This window comes from Salarias fasciatus, chromosome 1, assembly GCF_902148845.1.
Source record: "Salarias fasciatus chromosome 1, fSalaFa1.1, whole genome shotgun sequence".
NCBI classification, from domain to species: domain Eukaryota; kingdom Metazoa; phylum Chordata; class Actinopteri; order Blenniiformes; family Blenniidae; genus Salarias; species Salarias fasciatus.
Window position 1 is genome coordinate 7112159 of NC_043745.1, and position 22264 is coordinate 7134422.

The 22264-nt window shown below is 44.4% G+C and overlaps 1 protein-coding gene across 1 annotated transcript in view; it reads left to right on the forward strand.

The window, feature by feature from the left end:
* Positions 1-6615: 6615 nt before the first annotated feature.
* il16 (interleukin 16) overlaps positions 6616-22264 on the forward strand; it is a 41355-nt gene continuing 25706 nt past the window's right edge. The window contains exons 1-3 of the mRNA XM_030097901.1: positions 6616-6665; positions 16036-16282; positions 16479-16755. Of these exons, the coding sequence (XP_029953761.1) occupies positions 6653-6665; positions 16036-16282; positions 16479-16755 (537 nt within the window). The 5' untranslated portion in view covers positions 6616-6652. The remainder of the gene's footprint in view (positions 6666-16035; positions 16283-16478; positions 16756-22264) is intronic.

Here is a 22264-nt window from a genome sequence, read left to right on the forward strand (position 1 = left end):
ACACACGCAAGGTGGCTAAAAAAATGAATAACTACAACATGGTAAAAATGCTAAAAGCTGAACAGTTATGTTTCAAACTGAAGTTTGATGGAAATGAGCTGTGCTAATTTACTGTAAAGGTTCAACCGGTTTTTAGGCTCCAGGTCAGTTTTCTTTGATCGATTGCGGCAAAAATGAATCTTTCAGCCATTAAGGTTGGACACGTGTGGCCTGGCCATTTCCAGATCAGCTCCAGCCCTCCTACTGATTCTAAGTTAAAATAAGTAGATATAGAACATTGATGGAGTATATTATTTTCCTAACAACAAACAAAATCCAGGAAGTCTAACCTCTGCAAGGCTGGGATAGAAGAAGACTCAATCCGGGAGCTGATGGTCAGCGTGAAACTGACACAGCATGACAGAAGGTCCAGACAGCTGACGAGTTCATATTACGATGTTCAGGCTTTCCTCCTCTGAGTCTGGTTCTGCAGGTTTCTTCCTGTTAAAGAGAGTTATTCGCTGTCTCCTCTGCTTGTTCTTGTCTCATTGTTGTTTTAGATGACTGTGCTGTAGAAATGGAACTGAATTGAAATTAACCGATCCATATTCCGACTGGTCATTTCATTCCTCATCATTTTTTCAGCTCAATGAAGGCAGTAGCTACTTGAGAAAGATCTTGTCACATTCTCATTCATTTAGGAGGGTTATTTTTTGTCCATTTTCTGGGAGAGACTGAGCAGAATGATGAGAATAGTGACTGGACTATATTTGATGATTACATGTTGTGGTGCTCTCTCCCTGCCGTGTGTCACGTTCCCATCTGTCATCGCCTCCTGTGAGGACGCCGCTCCATGTGGAGGCATGATGTGTTTCATCCTCGCTCACATGATCGGATGTCCTCCTCTGAGCAGAACGCCGAGTGCTGGAACCCGCCATATCGCTGCGAGACCACCAGGGGTGGAATTCTCTGCTGATTGGTTCCAGGTGCTCTGTGGGAGAGAACATGAGGTGACGTGTGTGAGAACTCACCAGAAGCTTGGTGGACACAGTTAAAATGATTTATCCGACAGCAACGAGAACAGCTTCTTCCAGCAGAATGTGGAAAAAGAAACAAATCAACACTCTCAATATGGTCAGCTGGAGGAAGGAAGAAACGTTCCTGTTTCAGGAAAATCTTAACGTCAAATGATTCAATTAAACCAACGTTTCTGTGATGGATCAGTGAGTTCTTGTCCATATTTTGATTTTTAAAAGTGGATTTATGTTGTAACAGCAGTCGTTTGCAGGACAGCATGTCAAGGTGTTTTGCCTTTTAGTTTCAGAGCAGTTTTGAAAACAATGTTCGTTTTACAAGGAAACAACAGAAACGCTGTAGCGTGCCAGACTGTGAGTTGATGCTGTTGATTTGATTTTGTGATGAAACATTTTAACACCCATGCCAATGTTTGCATGAAATCATTTTTATTTATTTTTTGTTTGCAAATTTCTTTTTGCTCTGATGGGGAATTAATGAAGGGAATCGATGGGGGAAACTGATTTATGTCATATTTTATTTTGAATAGAAGTTATTCAATAATAATAATAATAATAATAATAAAATAATAATAATTGCTAAAGCAAAAATATTATTATTGTTTCTGGTTTTTAAGCATATTACTTTGTCAATTCAACATATTTCCTCTATTGATGAGTGAGAGGGTTTTTTTGCGTGTGTGTGTGTGTGCGTGTGTGTGCGTGTGTGTGTGTGTACAGTACTGATAACATGAAGAGAAAGAAGTGAGCTCGGAGACAGAGGGGATGCATGACGTCACACACTCTGAATGTCACTGCTGGTTCACATTAGCTTGTGTACACACACACACACACACACACACACACACACACACACAGGTAGGGACTCGCCCACAGTCTCCAACCAATTCCAATATGCACAACTGCAGTGGAAACAAAAACTGTTTGGACCCTTTTAAATTGTCTTTTTAGGTCATAAAATGAGATCTGATCTGTGTATAAATGTCAAATGAAGACAAACTTAATTAAATGGCAAACAAAACCTGATAGTGTTTAATGTTTTACTGACCACAGCCTGTGAGCATCCACAGAGCCGCTGCTAGAAGGAAGTGAACCTGGATTTAACGACAGCTCCAGCTTCCTCTGGCAGCAATAACCTGTGACTTAGATGCAGATCAGATCATATTTTATGAGCCGCTCACGCTGGAAAAAGTCAGGAATTTCAAGGACACACATACCTATACTTTTTTCTTCCTACTGCATATTTGAAGTGTGGAGAGTCGGCAGGACTTCCTGCTGGGATCCTGCACCAAAGAACCAGGAAAAGATGTTATTGCTAAAGACGTCACAGCAGCGCAGAGAAACTCACACATTAAAAAAACAGAGAAACGCTTCTGATAATAAATGATTTATCAACGGCCGACTTTCAGCATTCTTAGTGGGAGTGTTCCCCAAGGATCCGTCCTGGGTCCACTCTGCTTTCATTACAAACATATAATCTAAGATAAAGCTCTCTCTTCTATGCTGATTATGTAGTTAATGCATTAAACCAAGCAGTTCATAGTCACAGTAGTGCTGAATCCAACTTATTTATATTAAATGCTGAGAAAACCAAACCCGATCTCGTTATCAGTTGTTGGACCTTCTGGACATGACAGTTTCTGAAGATTCTGGGGCACTCCCCTCCTTTTCTTTTCACACCTCAAATTGAGCTGCTGGTTTTAAAATAAAGTTTTCTTTGAAGATCAAAACACTGTGCAGTGTGACAGTGGTCAGCCCCTCTCATGAGTGAAGGTGTCTGGTTGAAATCCCGCCTTCGGGCCTTTCTGTGTCCGGCACAGTGTGTATGTTCTACATGTGTGTCGGTGGTTTCCTTCACTTGCTTCACACAGAAACATGAATTTCAGACTAACTGGTGACCCTAACTTGCTCGTAAGTTTAGGCTCTTTCATATTTATGGGCAAGTTACACCACAAACATCACCACTTCCAACAAACCTGGGTCTGACTGTACAGGATATTTACCTGTTTTAAGTTCAATGCGGTTGGGTGAAAAAGACCAAGTCCTCGCTGTGTCCCGTCTCAATTACTTGCTTCGATCACGAAACGCGATCGCAGCTCACGGTCCTTAATCCTGAGGTTGGTGTCTTTCCCAAGGACACTTCCACACATGGACAAGTGCAGATGGAGATTAAATTGTCGGCCTTGGAACAGTAAGATGAACCATTTCACTCAATGAGCCAAAAGATTTACCAAAAAAAAAAAGAAAAAACAAAAAGCAGAAGTACTGTGAGAAGTGAGGGTGACAGTATTGACTGTGGAGCAAAACACAGTTTCTTCTGCAGATTTAAACGTGTGAATTGACTCTGCGTATTGATCCTATCCTGGTGGCTTGTACTGATTACTGCAGGCCACAGTGACAGTCATCATGTCTCCCAGCAGCACATGGCGAGCACAGTCCCAGGCCGGCGGCGGGGTAATCCAGGACAGCGACCAGGACCGCCGTTCCTTCCAAACAGGAGGGGGAAAAAGGCAAAAATGTGCTGTTTGTCATTCTTTTGAAAGGGGGATGTAAAGGCGAATTAATCAAGGTTTCATTCTGGAGCAGATGTAGAAATGAAGCCTACTCCAGGAGGACAGGAGAGTTTTCTCATATCACTGTGAGGCCAGCTCGTGTGTGTGTGTGTGTGTGTGTGTGTGTGGGTGTGGGGTCAGCTGGGATGTAGAAGTGAAGCGGCGTCTGGTCAGAGTCAAACAGAGAGAGAGAGACAGCTTCCTGCCCTGCGCCTGTTTATGGAGGATGTTTGTGACCCTCTTTTCTCTGAGGTGTGGTCCATTTCCTCCACACACAGGCTCATCTGCCTGCTCGCTCACTGCGCCTCGCTTCATTTCTCCCCCGGGACTCCCTGCTCAGACGGAAACACACACATATTGTTTCACCTCGTAATAGATAGTGTAACTTTTACAAGACGCGCGGCACACTTCACACATGTAAAGCTGTTCTTAACCACACAGACGGTGTGAAATGATGCCTTCAGTCTTTAAAGGAAAATGAAGAAACCACACCGCTACCCAGCGCTTTGGTTACAGTAGCCACGATCAGCCTGTAATGATGAGCCCAATGTGACTTTCAAATTTGTCATTACAGTATGTTCACACAAACCACAGAAGTTCGTGATCAATCACAAAATAACCACAAAGTGTGTATGTAGAGAAGGAAACATTCTTTTTATTAGCTCAATTAACTCATTTAATTAAAAACTATTTAACTTTAGTAACTTCAGCCTGTTTTAGCAGACTCCATATGTAATGCACAAATATGAAGCGCAATTGATTTCAGCGAGATTCAGTAAATTATACTTCATTCTGTCAATATTAACACCTATTAAACACCAATAAGGTAATAAAACCACATTTCATGCTCTGAATCACAGTGCTGAGCCCCATGACATCTGAAATAAAACTTAAAATACTATTTCGTGGCCACAAACATACTAATTTGTGACCACAATTTTAGGGATTTTTCCCCACGTCTTGTCTGGGGCTGCGTACATTAGCACATGTAATTAAACTTAAATAAATACAGCTCCAATATGAAATGGCAATCATCAACTTTTCTCTCTCTTTTCCACTTTCAGATTATGATCCATCAGTTGAGAATCTCTTCAATAAATCACTGAGTCGCTGTTTTCACTGCATGTTAGAGACTTTTATACATTTCTGTGACTGAAGCAGCTTTTTGGAATCTTATAAATGTATCTGATGTCCTTTTGCTGAATTATTTCAAATAACTTCTAAGATCATTCAATTACATTCTAAAAAAAAACTCGAAGGAAAATTTGTAGATTTTCCTTGGAAAACAGAAAGTTTCAAAAGTGTGATCAAGGTCTCTGATGGAAAGGTGGTCTAATCCAGATTAGAATCCAGCTGTTTTTTCGTGCCAAGTCCAGACAGAAGGCTCATTGTAACTACTGTCCAACATAAAATGGACCACAGATTAATAGAAGACATTTCCTGGAACCGATGAGTTACATTTCCTTTGACGTCGGTTTTGTCTAAATGTTTTGAAGCCCACATCCAGAAAATTATACAAAGAGCAAGTTTTCTTCATGTTTATTCACTTGCTTTCCTGTATTCCTCACTTGGTCACCAGCTGTAACATTTTGTCTTGATGAGGCACAGTTTGTCAAGAACCTTGATGATATCCCGGGGTTAAAACAGTCAGGTGCATGTTTAAAGTGGAGGACGCCAGAATGCATTGTGGGAACATGCCAGCTGGTGGAGTAATGTGATGCTTTGGCCAGTGGCTTGCTGGATGCAGCACTTAACTGAACACTGTTTCAGACCTCGAGCATCCTTTTCATGAAGACAGTACAACCTGATGCAACCACTCAGAAAGAGGAAGTCCAGTTCAGGAATGGGTCGATCGACACAACAATTACTTGATTTTGCTTCCAAAGTCTTCAGATTTCATGAAAATCGAGCCTAATGATGTCAATGAATGGGCCCCCCTGCTGGTGGTGATTCCCAGGTCTGTGCCCTGAACATGAAACCTGTAGTTCATTTTGGCTCATCTCCTGCCTGCAGTGTGCCTTCACCTTCACCCTGCACTTCCCCAGTTCAGCCACTAGAGGGAAGCACATTAAAACTCATGTCACGAAGCCTCACACAGGACGTCTGCCTCATTTATTTAATACAATATTGAGCAACCCCCCCCCCCTCAACAAAAAAGAAGAAAAAAAAGAGATGAAAAAAGAAAGTTGTCTAACGTGCAGAACAGCTCGGCCGCTGCTCAGACATCCAGACCACAAGAGAGACTGTGACGAAAAGCCAAGGTGAGCCCGACCTTGGAAATCTGACCCAACAGACTCCTTTCAGCCATCGCAAATCCTGCCAGAACTCTCAGGCTTGTGTTTGTTTGCCGGCTTTCAGCTCATAAGCAGTGGACGGGGTTTGCGGCTGACCGTCGCTGCTGCGACTTGACGGCGGACGCCTCCCTTTCCGTGAAAGACGATGGTTTCCTCTGAGTTTGAAAATAGTTCCTTCACATCCCCGACCGCAAGGCCTCACCTCCCATCAGCGGCCGTCTAAAACAAGCCGCGTTCGCTCCGCTCAGGCCACACTTTCCGCCAGAATCAAGCTCCATTTGTGTGTTTGCTGCGGTTCACACACCTCGAGCTCTCTCACACACACACACACTCAAAATAAGGCCTGTGTGTTTATATGTAAACTACAGCTGACCACAGAGAATCTATTCATCTATGCAGCACATAGTGTGTACCCACACACACACTCCAAAAAAACCTTGTAAAAGACTGAGAGCAGTGTGTGACGCTAAGTAGGTGTGAGGTCAGGCCCGGCTAAGTGCTGGTGTTTTTCTGCTGTGTTTTCCTCTCTGGAGCCGGCTCACAGGAAAGGGGCAGTGATTTTGGGGAGCTGTGCCTCACTGAGGCACTCTGTTGTGCTCTCCAGACGAAAGGGGGAGGAAAAAGAGGGAGGAGGACGAAGCACGGAGGAGGAGGAGGAGGAGGAGAGGTACAGGCACATTACCCAGGATGAATCACGGCGTGGAAGCCGCGCTCTGAGGCAGACGTCAGGGTTTCTACCTGACGCTGCGTCTGTCCGGAGAGGATCCATCCTCTGGATGCTGCTTCAGACAACATGATCGACTACGGTGAGTCGGGCCGCCTCTTCCCAAAGCTGTGTGTGTGACAGTGTGAGTGTGTGTGTGTATCTGTGTGTGAGAGAGCAGGATGATCAGAAGCATGTGTTTCTGAACTGGAGTCCACACTCATGTGTGAGAGCAGAGGAGACGTGACAAGAGCACACTGTGTTACTGACTAAATGAGCTGCAGAGCCGGGGACTTAAATGATGCACTTGTTGGCTCGGGGGCAGTGTGTGTGTGTGTGTGTGCGTAATAACAGAATACAGTGCAGGGTGTGGATTCATAGACACAGAAACAAATTGCATAACATTGTGATTATCTATTCCAAGAGGACCTCTGGAGCTGGAATCGCCCCACGGTGAGGCCAGCAGTGGAGGAGAACAGTTTCCTCTCCGCTCTCCCTGCAGTCACACTCACACACACACACACACACACACACACACACACACACACACACTTCGGTACCGCATGGCCTTCCACAGCACACAGTTGTCATTCCACACCGATCCACCACCGGAGTCGTGTGTCGTCCCTGTTGAAGCCGAGTGTTTCTTCTGCATGACTGTGAGCCCTCTCCTCCAGGTGGCTCTCCTGGCGGTCCTCTGTAGGTCCTGCTCTGCCTCACAGGCTGGAAAAACCCCCCGCGAGAACTCCGAACAACACACACGTTGTTCGGGTCGTGCTCGGCCACCCCGCCCCCGGGCTTTCTCTCAATCAGGTTCTGTTAGGAGGCCCTCCTCTGCTACTGCTGCGTGCAGAAAGGATGCTTTCTGTGGGAACACACACACACGCACACACACACACATTTACACAGAGCTGTCTTCATCACTCCTGGAGTCTTTACATTGACTTTTGAATTTCCTGCACTGCTAACTTAACCTCCACTAAAGCTGCCAACACTTACCATAACCTGAAACCAGCTAACTAATGACGTTAAGGATTTGATTCAGCCCCATTAACAAATTCCATCTTTCTGTCTCATACACACGTATAAATATGTGTGTGTGCACAATGTTTGTTCAGCGCTAAACTAGAATTTCAGCTCACTTTTCCTCCCCTTTTCATCAGTTTTTCTACACCAGTGTTTCTGCCCTGTGCCATTACAGTGAGAGAGAGGGAGAGAGAGAGAGAGAGAGAGAGAGAGAGAGAGAGAGAGAGAGAGAGTGTCAGAGGAAAGTTGGACTCACTCTGTATTTCTACTGACATCATATGAGCCCGTCACCGCTGAAAAAAAGGACTTTCACAAATCCAAGTAGTGAATCTATGGAAGCATTTAAAAAACCGAGTGTGTGTGTGTGTGTGTGTGTGTGTGTGTGTGTGTGTGTGTGTGTGTGTGTGTGTGTGTGTGTGTGTGAACTTGTAGACTTTTTCCATGAAAAAAAAACCAAAACAAAACCTCACAGAGACCAGACGGTTCACATGCATCTCCTGCCACACTAGGAAAACTAAATAATGACATTAGCGTTGTTGCTTCCCTGCTTTCTGTGTCTGTGGTCGGTCAGGTCAGCCTCACACAGCTCCAGGGAACACGTCCGTCGACAGAGCTCAGATGGGAGCTGGAGTCGGGTTCGGTGCACTGGCTTTACTGAAGACATGAACCGTTCTCCTGGGAAATACATTTCATAATACAGGAGTGTTTGGAGTGGGTCTGGCGCTCACTGCTGCCACTAATAAGTTAGTTTAAATAGCAATAGTTCACATAGCAAGAGCTCTATCAGTGTGCCTAAGTGAGTTTCTGAGAGAGAGAGAGAGAGAGCGAGAGAGAGAAGATATGTACATATGTACATAACAGTATTAGTTAAAATTGTTCAAAATGTTCATAAATTGACAGTGATAGTTATAAAATACCAATAATATTCATAAAAAGCTCCAATAATGTACCAATAATAGAGAAAAAGTATCACTGAAGTGCCGGTAATAGTTTAAAAACTATCAATAAAATATCAGTGATAGTGAAAAAGTATCAATAATGGGTGAAGAACAACTTAAAGAGTCTCACAGTGTAAATTTCTGTGTTACACCTGAATAAAGGAGAGAGGTGGATTAATTTTAAAGTTCAGAATTTGTTTTAATGTATGGCGAGACATCAAGGTGTTAGAGATAAAGAGATATTTATTTACTTTTTGCAGTAGTTTTCAGTGATTTTTGCAGAAGCAGTGAACTGAATCATTGACAAAAAACACACTGTTCCCAGATTTTTCTTAGTTTGGACCCTTTTACCTTACAATGCTGTTTCTAAGCTGTTCTTTGACCTAAACTTATCTGAACACTCCTTCATATCTGTTTAGTCCAAACTGGAAAAGACATTTGAATGCTATGCTCACACACACACACGTTAGCAGAAATTGATTTCCAGCCCGTGGCTGTAAGTGTTCCAGCTGTTCTGGCTTGCATCCAGCTGCAGAGTGTGTATAAGTTTATGAAGAGCGAGGGAGGAGGAGGTGGAGGAGTGGAGTCTGAGAGAGCTCCTGGGCCTCCAGCAGAGAGATCCATGTCTGTGTTTCCTGTCTATCAGCCCAACACAACAGCAGACTAATGCTCCATAATTGCTAACACACTTCCAGGGTCAGAGCCAGTGATTCACCAGAGAAGAAAAGCCTTTCTTCTGCGCTCGTTCAGTGGAATCTGTTGCTCATTACTAATTTATTTGTTGTATTTTGAAATCCAATAGTCATCTGTTGGCCTGCTTCAACTCCATTCAGTATATTCATCCGGGCATTTGATTTTTTTGAGTCCTGAATTTGCTCTCTAATGAAAATAACCGCTGCATCCTGATTATGTACTTTCGCATGCAACCATTTCTTTGAATAATCATACTTATTTCAGTGCATCAGTGAGAATGCAGCCCCTTGCTGAGTTCCCTTCTCATTATGGGAAGATGCTATCTTCCACCTGCATGCCATGAGATTCACATCACAGAGAGGCATTTGTCAGCACGGGTTTCCACATCGCTGCTGAGCACAAACACATATTACTGAGCAATATGAGCAGAAAGATTCCATCACCAAACTCAAACTAGAGACAGAGTCAGCAGTGCCTCTGGTTAGTTCAAATGCTAACGTGTACAAACCCTGTCCACATATGAAGTCAAATACACTCTTACCGTTGTAATTTCCACTTCCCATTAGGAAGTGAGTCACACATTGCAGCCCTTTAGCTCTGTTTGACCAGTCCTGGGAAATCCTCAATCAAATTAAAGCTACTGTCATCACTGCCTTAATTATTGGCCGTTGTTTCATTAATGTGTGTTGGAGTTCACCCCAGTGAACGAGAGGGTTGCATCCCTGCGCCTTCGGGTCGGGGACAGGTGCCTCACTGTTGTGTCGGCTTACGGGCCGAACAGAAGTGCAGAGTACCCGGCCTTCTTGGAGTCCCTGGGAGGGGTGCTGGACAGTGCTCCGACTGGGGACTCCATTGTTCTACTGGGGGACTTCAACGCCCACGTGGGCAGTGACAGTGAGACCTGGAAGGGGGTGATTGGATCGCACGGCCTCCCCGATCTGAACCCGAGTGGTGTTCTGTTATTGGACTTCTGTGCTAGTCACAGTTTGTCCATAACGAACACCATGTTCGAGCACAGGGGTGTCCATAAGTGCACTTGGCACCAGGACACCCTAGGTCGGAGGTCGATGATCGACTTTGTTGTCGTGTCATCTGACCTCCGGCTGCGTGTTTTGGACACTCGGGTGAAGAGAGGGGCAGAGCTGGCGACCGATCACCACCTGGTGGTGAGTTGGATTCGCTGGCGGAGGAGGAAACCGGACAGACTTGGCAGACCCAAACGTGTTGTGAGGGTCTGCTGGGAACGTCTGGCTGAACCCTCTGTCAGCATGGCTTTCAACTCCCACCTCCGGGAGAGCTTCTCTCATGTCCCGAGGGAGGCTGGGGACATTGAGTCCGAGTGGACCATGTTCTCCACCTCCATTGTCGAAGCAGCTGCCCCGAGCTGTGGTCGTAAGGTCTCCGGTGCCTGTCGTGGCAGCAACCCCCAAACCCGGTGGTGGACACCGGAAGTAAGGGCTGCCGTCAAGCTGAAGAAGGAGTCCTATCGAGCCTTGCTGGCTCATGGGACTCCCGAAGCAGCTGACGGGTACCGGCAGGCCAAGCGAACTGCAGCCCGAGCAGTTGTGGAGGCAAAAACTCGGGTCTGGGAGGAGTTCGGGGAGGCAATGGAGGAGGACTATCGGTCGGCCTTGAAGAAATTCTGGCAAACCGTCCGGCGCCTCAGGAGGGGAAAGCGGGTCTCCGCCAACACTGTTTACAGTGGAGGTGGGGAGCTGCTGACCTCAACTGGGGATACTGTTGGACGGTGGAAGGAATACTTTGAGGACCTCCTCAATCCCGTCGCCACGTCTTCCGTGGAGGAAGCAGAGGCTGAGGTCTCAGAGGTGGACTCGTCCATCACCCAAGATGAAGTCACTGAGGTGGTTGGCAAGCTCCTCGGTGGCAAGGCACCGGGGGTGGACGAGATTCGGCCTGAGTACCTTAAGTCTCTGGATGTGCAGGGACTGTCTTGGTTGACACGTCTCTGCAACATCGCGTGGCGGTCGGGGACGGTGCCTCTGGATTGGCAGACCGGGGTGGTGGTCCACCTGTTTAAAAAGGGGGACCGGAGGGTGTGCTCCAACTATAGGGGGATTACACTCCTCAGCCTCCCCGGGAAAGTCTATTCCAGGGTACTGGAGAGGAGGATCCGACCGATAGTCGAACCTCGGATCCAGGAGGAACAATGCGGTTTTCGTCCTGGTCGTGGAACAGTGGACCAGCTCTATACCCTCCATAGGGTGCTCGAGGGTTCGTGGGAGTTTGCCCAACCAGTCCACATATGTTTTGTGGATTTGGAGAAGGCATTCGACCGTGTCCCTCGTGGTGTCTTGTGGGGGGGTGCTCCGGGAATACGGAGTCCGGGGCCCCTTGTTAAGGGCCGTCCGGTCTTTGTATGACCGGAGTAGGAATCTGGTCCGCATTGCCGGCAGTAAGTCGGACCTGTTCCCGGTGCATGTTGGACTCCGGCAGGGCTGCCCTTTGTCACCGGTTCTGTTCATAATCTTCATGGACAGAATTTCTAGGTGCAGCCAGGGGCCGGAGGGGGTCCGGTTCGGGAACCACAGGATTTCATCTCTGCTTTTTGCAGATGATGTTGTCCTGTTGGCTTCATCGAACCCGGACCTACAGCATGCACTGGGGCGGTTCGCAGCCGAGTGTGAAGCGGCAGGGATGAGGATCAGCACCTCCAAATCCGAGGCCATGGTCCTCGACCTGAGGAAGGTGGCTTGCCCCCTCCAGGTTGGTGGAGAGACCCTAGCCCAAGTGGAGGAGTTCAAGTATCTTGGGGTCTTGTTCACGAGTGGGGGACGGATGGAGCGTGAGATTGACAGGTGGATTGGTGCAGCGGCTGCAGTGATGCAGTCGTTGTATCGGTCCGTCGTGGTGAAGAAGGAGCTGAGCCGAAAGGCGAAGCTCTCGATTTACCGGTCAATCTACGTTCCCACCCTCACCTATGGTCATGAGCTTTGGGTCATGACCGAAAGGACAAGATCCCGGATACAAGCGGCCGAAATGAGCTTCCTCCGTAGGGTGGCTGGGCGCTCCCTTAGAGATAGGGTGAGGAGCTCAGTCACCAGGGAGGAGCTCGGAGTAGAGCCGTTACTCCTCCACATCGAGAGGAACCAGCTGAGGTGGCTCGGACATCTGTTTAGGATGCCTCCTGGACGCCTCCCTAGGGAGGTGTTCCGGGCATGTCCCACTGGGAGGAGACCCCGGGGAAGACCCAGGACACGCTGGCGAGACTATGTCTCTCGGCTGTCCTGGGAACGCCTTGAGATCCTCCCAGAGGAGCTGGAGGAAGTGTCTGGGGACAGGGAAGTCTGGGCATCCCTGCTGAGACTGCTGCCCCCGCGACCCGGCCCTGGATAAGCGGTAGAAAATGGATGGATGGATGGATGATTTCATTAATGTTCGTGTCTTGCACCTGGGCTAGCAGAGTTAGAAATTATCTCACAAATCTGGTGTTTCATAACAAATAAAAAGGATAATTAATGGAAAAATATAGCTTTTATTTACTGATGTACTCAATAATTGAGTAATGGCAACACATAAATATGTAAAAAAAAAAAAAACAGCTTTTTATCAACAAATGATTCTTACTGAGCAAAACTCAACTCAGCTTATGTCTCAGCACTCGATCGTAGAGGTAATTTGTCATGCGGTCGCCCACTTCTGTGCTAGACAGTAGTGAAAGCGACAGCTGCTGTGTGTTTCTGTGTGACGGTATCACGTGCTCTCAGAGTTTGATCCTTTCAGTCCTCATGTCAGGAACCCCTGAAACAAGGTTCAGATCCTGCAACGTGTGGACATGCACAGATAAGAATGGCCAGACTCGAACCTACAGCCATGCGCTATGTGCCAACCACTACAGCACTGCAGCGCCAAGACAGACATGGTCAACAGCATATGTGAAGATTGAGAAATAGGAGGAGCACTGGTTAATGCTCTAAGCAATAAACAGCTGGACAATTCCAGCAGTCCCAACTCCCGACTCTCTCTTCTCGGCACATTATCACGTTTACAGCTGAAAAGTGGGAAATCTGAAAGTGTTCATTTGTATTCCCCCCCCCCCCCCCCCCCCCCCCCCCCCCCCCCCCCCCCCCCCGTCCACTGTCTGAGTCTCTTGTGGCTGCTGGAGTTTATTCTGTGTTGACTCACTGGTTTTCTTATTCCACTGCTTGCACAACTCCACATTCTCTCATGTTACTTCTTTCAAGTTTCAGCCGTTGACCATTACTACTGACCATCATAAAGAACCCGAGTTTTGTTCATTTTATTATCAAAGTAAATTACAAAAAAAAAAAAAAAAAAAAAAATCCCTCAAAACAACACATTAATGAAACATGTCCACATTACTTTTGATGCATTTTGGTCGTTGTCTTCAATGATTTACTATTCATGTGATCCAGATGGATCTTTTATAAAGAAAAACTACAAAACTCTTTTATAGTACAACCCAGAGTCACATGATGTGTCAACAGTAACGCTAAAAGAAAAAAACCCAGATCTTTCTCCAACCTTTTAACACAAATAATTTAAAAACCAAACCTCAGAATATTTCTCACTACTTTAAAACGCAAATAAATGCACCAAAGTGCCATTTATGCATGATGAAAAAATTAATATACAGAGCAGGTTCTGACATATTTCATCGTTTGTTGAGTCACAGTTTTCTGATTTGAATAAATTCCACATTGATTTCTTTAAAGCTTGGCTTCATGCACCAGTGTCCTACAGGAATGATACTTTTTTTGCAGAAAGAATCCCTGAAATGTGACTTTCTAACAGTACTGGTCACAAGTTTGAAAACTTACACTAGTTTTGCATAAAAAGTGTTGCTTAAGCACGAGTTCTCATACTTTATTGTGTTTTCTAGGTAAACAAACAATCAGGTGAACTGACAGGATAGAAAATATATTTGACTGAAAAAATGGAAATAAACACAAAACAGCACATATTGCAGTTTTTAACTTAATAAAGATGCAGGGTCATGTAGGGTTAAATTGATGAGTAAGTAACAAAGATGTTTATCATTAGTATCAGTGAGTTTAACAGCAGATGTCCTAAAACGTGTTTAACATGCAGACACCGTATTCTTTCACAAGAAGCAGAATATCAGAGAAACTGTCCCGTTTCGGACATTGTAGAACAAACAATGGTTGATGTAAAAATGTAAAAACTCTAAAATCACAGGCAAGAAAATAGTTTGAGTGATATATTCCTAAAAACATAATGCAACTAGGTGACATTTAGTTGTGCTAAAGTCTACACACTCTGTCATAGACAGAGCAGATTCTTGGTTTCTTTAAAAATATCTGAAAGGAAAATAAAAACTGTTCCAATCTTGTGTAGGTTGTAAATGAGAATGAAGAAGGGTAAGGCAAACTAGAGAAAATCAGAACATTTTTTTTTTTAAGTGTGTTTCTCTAAGAGCTTCATGCTCTATTGGCCTTTTATAAATTCTTCATTATTACAAATTAAGGTATATTCTATTCATTCCCTCATGTGTAGAGTCTTTGAGGGCCAAATCAGCTAAATCTGAACAACCCCACCAACTTGACCTTTATTTATCACTTGGGAATATTAGTTATTATTACATATTATCTCCCAGAACGGGAAACCTTACTCCTGAACCACCTCAAAAATACTACTTTTGGTTTTATACGATTGAAATGGTTCCTCGGGACATCATTATATGTTATGATTACCCACAGCAGACCATATCGAAGCTATAAAAGTCACACATTCAAAGAGTTTAGTTAAAGATAGAGTTCAATGAAGTGAGGAAACAAGAGGAATTCAACCAACGCATCAATGCCTCGCTCACCTTGTACCAACCAATAATGTAATCAAAAAGTGGCAAAAAAACTGGCCTGCAGCATGATAACACAGTGAGCCAATAACATAATAGCATTTTGTCAATAATGTAGCAATTTTCTCCATTACCGGCTGTGTGTCGCAGCACTGAAGCTTCAAATGCTTTGAAAACGGAACAACTGAGGTCAGTAATGTAATAATATATAAATAGGACTCCATTTCTTGGAAATAAAAGATTTTGTAGAAAATATTTTGCAGTTTGCTCGTCAATAATAAACACAGAGGATGGTTTAATCCAGATAGTCATTCAATGAGTGTATATACAGTGAGCACTCACTCTCAATTATGGTTGTAAACATTATTTTAATATTTTATTACATTATTGGCAGCCTGTGCTCTTGGCTTTATTGCATTTCTGGCCGAGGTGATCATGGTATTGGCAGTTATAAAGTCATTATGTGTTGTTGAATTGCTGGTTGCAGCTCACCTGCAGACGGATTGGCTGGAGCAGGATAATGACGTCCAGAGGCCTGGTGGGCCGCGGTTAAAGAGCCTCCACTCGTCGTTTGCTGAGTGTTCACGGCAGACGTGAGAGGCCGTCCACACCAGCATGTATAATGCATTGCAGGGTCATGCTGTAGTGCTCTCTGGAGTGTGAAGCTCGAACAGATCGTCGGCCCGTTAATGGCAGCAGCCAGGGAAGGCTAACATCGTTATCTCTCCTCACATGCTGCGGAGTGTGTGTACGTGAACAAACATGAGCTCTCCCACCACCCAAACTGCCATTTGCGCCGTATGCGTTTGTTTGTTGCACAATTAATTTTATAGTTCGTAGCATTTCTCTCTGTCAGGACCGCCGGGAAAAACTTTTTTTTCTCTGTCTTCCAACGCTGAGAAAGAAAAGCTCTTTTATCTCCACCGGCTTCCACAATTGCCTCAGCAGTTTTTCTCAGAACACTTACACACACGGATGCAGTCAGACTGTCCTAACTGAATTTTCTAATTGCCCTCCAGAGCGTCCCTCTCCATTAGGCTTCGGGCCGGCGGGGAGGAGTGTGTTGGTTCCTGAGCTCCCGGCGCACACACATAATATGCACACACTGACAGCCATGCCTCAGAGATACTCCCACCAGAGGAGGAAAGCCAGCACGGCGGCGGCTCGGAGGATGGAGAGGAGACGCAGGGATCAGGGCGAGAGCAGCAGCGAGAGCCCGGCCGGCAGCCACGGCCACCGCTCCAGGAAGCTGGCCATGCTCTCCAGGTACCGGAACACACTCTGGGTGATGCAGGAGGCTCCACACACTGCAGCTCAGGAGGTTTAATCTACCTTCTTCATAGGGTGACAAAAATGGTTTAATGGAAAGTTTTCTTTACTTTCTAACTCAGAGTGGCTTTGTTACTAAGCCTGTTTTCATGTCTTAGACTGGCTGAAGTTTCCTTCCTCACCGTCCGTCCAGGTCCCTGATCCTGTGTCACTCCAAGACGAATGACGACTGTCCAGAGGAGTGTCGCGCCGGCGAGGTTTCTGAGGGGAGCAGGACGTGGGGCTCCAGCTGGAACTCCAACCACATGGCAGGGGATCACACACCGTACAGAGACGCCCAGAACGGACAGTGGAGGACGGACACACACTCACCTGTGGAGGGGAGGGGAGGCAGTGACGCAGACAACCAGCAGCTGACCAGCCCACTCAGGGAGAGCAAGAGGAGCATCAGGAGGTCCTTCAGCATCAAGGTACGATGGTGACGACGCTTAGCATTTCACTATGGACCATGGAATGAACCGAGGGGTGAATGACACGTCGCACTGCTCACAGCGTTGGTGCCTTATGCCCTGTTTACACTTCGACTCCGTCTCCATGGAAACGGAGGAAACACAACATTCCTGAAACACTGCTGCCGCGCATGAGCACCATGACTGTATTAAATAGTTTTGAGTAGATGGACAATGACAACAACGGCAGAGTGACATGAGTCCTGGTCTATATTCTGCTGGAACTTGGTAGTTTTAGAGTTGAGAGTCGTCTGGGATAATTATCCACCTTCCTCGTCTGTCCATACGAGTGTCTGTGTTCACGCCAACCGTGGAAACTGACCTCAATTTTGAAACTTTAAAATGCTGAATGCAAAACTTTTCTGAAAGGAAAACACAAAATCATGTATTTTCACTTGAAATGTTATCTTTAAAACACCCCTTAACAAAAGAAAGCCTGGATTTAATTGAGAATCAGTTTTTCTGGGTGGAATTTCCATGTTCTCCCTGTGCCTACATGGTGTTTCCTTCCAAACACTAAAGAGAAGTTTGATTAGAGAGGTTAATTTACAAAGCCTGGATAGCTTACCAGCTGGTTGGATGGATCAATAGATGTGTTGGAGAAGTTATTTAGTGTACACCTGCTGGGATGGACTGTAGCTCTCTAAGCTGGATGAATTCAGAACGATGCAGATGGATGAAAGCATGTCTCAGGTGACCCCACGAAACATGTTTTTGGGAGTAACTGAAGGATTTGTGAACATGTTATAATACAGTCAGATCAATTATATCTCAAACTTTTCCGCCTACACTTGTTGGGGTGTGATGCCAAGAACAGAAGAACTTCGGACCACGCTTGACATTTTCCAGTCTTGAATCAAACTGTGCCCACCTTTAGTTTTCATATATATAACAGACTGTCAGGTTTGAAGAGGTCGTCGTCTGAAGCTGTGAGAACCTGAGCTGTGATGTACATGATGGGACTGTGGTTTGATTCCTGTGTGCAGAGACAGCTCTTTCCTTTGCTGGTCCCCTCAACTGATGCTTTGCTGCTAGTCTATTTTTCCTGAAGTCACTGAGCTTCCCACTTTTTCTATATTCAGTGTTGCTTGAAGTCTTTTGGATACACAGTAGGATATTTGTTCTATATCCTCTTCTGGAGTCTAGTTTCTTTTTCCATGGCAGAGCTCTGGTAATAGCATGAGTTCATGTCTATGGTCCTGCTTGAGCAAGACGCCTTTGAAAAGCCATAGACAATACGACAACAAATGTAGTTTTATTTCATCTGACGCAGCAGTTCAGCCGGCTTTGAACGCTCACTTGAAAGGCTCTGGAGGCAGATGCTTCTGCTGCTCTCATGACCGCCATGTCTGTCCGAGTGAATCCATATGCCGGGGCTGCTCTCGTGTTTTCGCTGCTCAGCTTTAGTCGACTGTTGTTCTGCTTGTCAGCTTCGCTGTCGGGAAATGCTCATTTTAGCTTTTGCATCTGCAGACCCACTCATGTTTCTTCTCTTTGAGCGTTACCTGATGGACGGAGCCACTTTATTCATGTATGTGTTTCACTGCAGCAGCAGCACCACTCAGTGGTTAGAAAGTCTCCTCATTAGGGAGATTTGTTACAGTCTATTGACGATACCGACCAAATGTCAGGTTTGGAGCCACAACAAGCACTGGAATGAGCTCCAGAACCGCCGATTCTTCTGGTGGAAAAAGGATACTCGTGGGATTATTGACATGTTGCTGCTGCAGACGCTGCCAAAGCAAAAGGCTTCAAGGGTTCCTATCATCCTGTCACTGAGATGCACCAATCAGCCTCTCAGTCGCTTCGGGAGCCGGACTGAAGCTCCGAGCCTCTGACCATCAGATTGATCAGGCCTCTGCTTGTACCCGCAGCACCTCTGAAGCATCGTTATTGGTAATAATTGGTAATAGATAGTTTTCATGTTTTCATCAGTGTCAATAGGATCAAGATTGCCGAGCATCTTACCCCAACTGATGAATGTGCCTTTATTTTACGATAACCCACTGTTAAACCAATATTTAATTAAGTTTTATTTTTTCAAACTACTCCCTGATAGTGTACTTGATCTAATAAAAAAAAAAAAAATCCTTTATTTGTTAAATACGACTTCTGTTCAAAAGTTAATGAGAAAACACAATAATAACCATGGTTGTCTGATCTCAGTATCGTTGAACCTTTACAGTGTTCCACCTTCTTTATGTCCTCACTCAAGACTTTAAATGAGTGACAGAGTATTTGCTGATTGATACAGCCATTCGCTCATTAAAGCATTCTGCAATGTAAAGCAGAAAACTTTACAACAATTACAAATGAATAGAGTTGTATTTTCAGGTTTTTGGTGAAGACCATTTCAGTCAAAGTGAAGTTAGTATTTCATGTTAGCATTTCAGTGCTGTAATTATATTCATAGGTTAACTGATTAGAAAAGAAACTGTGCAGTAAAAAGTGTTAAAAGAATTCAAGAGGTATTCAACAGAGTTACTTAAAACAGTTAAAGCAACATAAAGCATGAAGTGGAGTCCAGCATAATTTAAAAAGATTCATTTAACAGAACCACTCTAGAACGATCAGATTTAATTATACTTCAACTTGGATGATAAAAGTATGTGTTACTTTATTCATTAGCTTAAATACAGCCAGGTTTTAATGATGTGGATGAGACTGAAGCCCTCTCTTTTCATTTCCTCCCTCCGTCCCCGTCTGTCCCTGGACAGTAAACAGAGAGGGTTTGCTTTAGCAACCCGTCAGAATGGAGCTGTGTCCACATAAATTAATCTGGAAACGCTTAGGTTGTTGGATTTCATGTTTCTACAACATGATCTCAAACTATTCCAACCACAAAACATGAATCTACTTGAAAGAAGTTATATGTTAGAACCGTTTTCTTCCTCTAAAGGAAACAGTTTCATTTTAAGAACATAAGTCTTCTATTTTTTTAAACTTCATCCTTGTGTTGTTGTTACTCACTGCTGCCCCTCGCTTAATCATAATGTTTTCCGGGGACTGAGAAGAGTGTGTGTTCAGCATCTGGGTTCGGTTAACTTCCTGAGAGGATCTGTTCAGCCGGACCCACACAGAGCCGATAGAAAGAGTGTCATCGAACACAAACCCGGGTTTAGAACAACAAGGAGAAAAATAAAGGAAAATCACTTTTTATGTGTCCTGATTATTTTCAGAAAGCACAGTTATAGCATGTCAAAGATTATTCAGATGTGTCGGCTCTGGTGTGAATAGAAGTTAAACCTGATTATAAGAGAAGTCTCTCTTTCAAGGGTCGTATTTAGAGAATTTTTCAAATCTTTATTATATGAAGAGATTTTTTTTTTGTTTTTTGCTTTTTATTTCCCAAAATATTCATTCTAAAATCAAATAGTAACAACAGCTACTTACTTTTTCTTTCTTTTTGTCGTACAAACTTTATTTTTTGGGAACACAAAATGACATGAATTTCCAGATGTTGTCGTTCTGATGCGTTTCAGTGACAGTTTGTTGTTTGGTTTGGTTAGAAGCCTCTACGGGAACAGAATGGATTCACTTAGCATGCAAACAAGAATTAATCAAGTAACGATCAAAGAAAAGAAAAATCTTGATTCCTTAATATTTATCTTCCAGAATCATGGTTGATTCTCTTAATCTGTTAAAGACAAGGTGACCACGACAGCACTCACTGTTCAAACAAGCCTTTGGACGATGGGAGAAAGACAAGAGAAGAACATGGAAACTCCCCCATGCAGCTCATTCAGTAAAATCAAACCCAGAACCTTCAATTGGAATTGCTGAATAATACATGTTTATCCCAGAAGGTGTAGCCAAGCAATTGTTGTTTAGTTTTATGTTTTACTATGGCGAAATTGGAATAAAAAACAGACTTTTCTACCAGTTTATTGAAACAAAATCTCGTACAGTCAACAGTTTGATAAACATGCTCAAAGCTAATGCTCAATGCTAGCATGGCTTTCCACATGCGAGCAGAACAGTGTGAGGAGTGTTTCTGCCCTGAAAGAAATGATAATCACATGCCCTGTGTTGGTGTGCTGGTAGACGAAGAGCTGCTGCTGCTGCTCTGAATGTCAAACATTCACACAAAGACTGGGTTTGTTTCCGCAGCCTCGTCTCACAACACTTTCTGCTCAACAGCACTGGACTAGCATTAGCATTAGCACTCTTTACTGAGGAGGAAGACTTTACCCACATCCTCATGGCAATGCTGTGCATTTTGCCCTTTTTGTCATTTCAGTTCAGTTCAGTTAAAACAAATTCAATTCAAATGAATTGAATTTGTTTTAACTTATTTAGCATAAAGGTGCAGATCTTCCTCTGGATGCCAAATACTGCAAAAGTATTGTCATCCATGTTATGACCCAGATATTTAAGTGCACCATGCACAGCTGGAATTAGGAGGGTTCCACAAGCTGGAGCTATATTTATTAAAAGTCTGGTCCAAGGTCTGTCATCATGGTGGATTAATGTGACGCACTGATGAGTAAAGAAAAGGAACTTCAACTTACAGCTTTCGGAATGAAAACGGTCTGATAACTGTGACTACAGCACGAGGCTGCTGTCACATCACTTCCACTCACCACTTTGACTCCTCCTTGAAGGTTTGTCTCATGCTCTACAGACTGTCTTTTTAAGTTAAGCTTTGAACTGTAGGTGCTTGTCAGAATAGAAATCTTTTCACTCAGCTGCAAAGCAAACTGCAGGATAGTGGCTAAAAATATGACAGATAGATGGTAATAGGACTTACCAGAACACAACACTCTAGTGCATGATGTCAATGCTTGGGTATTTTGCTGTTTGTTCTTCAAAGGACAGTGATTTTTCTTTTCTTGGACCCAATTTGGACCAGACACAGCTGGGCCTCGAGCATTTGCTGCTCCGTCTGAATGGCTCAATCTGCTGACAGGCAGAGTATGAATGCACAGACTCATAATCCAGTCAGTATTTTGGGATATATACCACCATGCAACCCAACTGAGAACTGTGTCGCTATTAATAAGACAATATCATCTGCAAACAGCAAACGCTGTCATCTGGCTTTTACATTAATTTACCCCTTTGAGCTTGGTTATGTCTTGAAATTTCATCCATAAAGCTCAGAAACATGCATGCGGAATATTTCCCACCAGTTTAATTGCAGCTCATCCTCAAAGGATGACTTTTGATACCTTTCATTCTGGATTTAAAAGATGAAAACTGACACACTTCTACCTCTTCAGTCCATGATTAATGACACCCGGCGCTAATTCATGAGGAGCTGCTCTTTCTCCTGACCACCCCAACAAATGTCATGCCAGTCTCAGTGAGAACTTTACAGCTCAGCTATAGCATTTTATGGACTCCAGCCCAGACTGCTAAACAACCCTGACCGAAAGTGAGCTCAACAGTCATTTAATAGGGTAGGCTTTTTCCTCTGGGGCTAATTCATACCAGATTGAACATCAATCACTCTTAATCACCTGCTGGA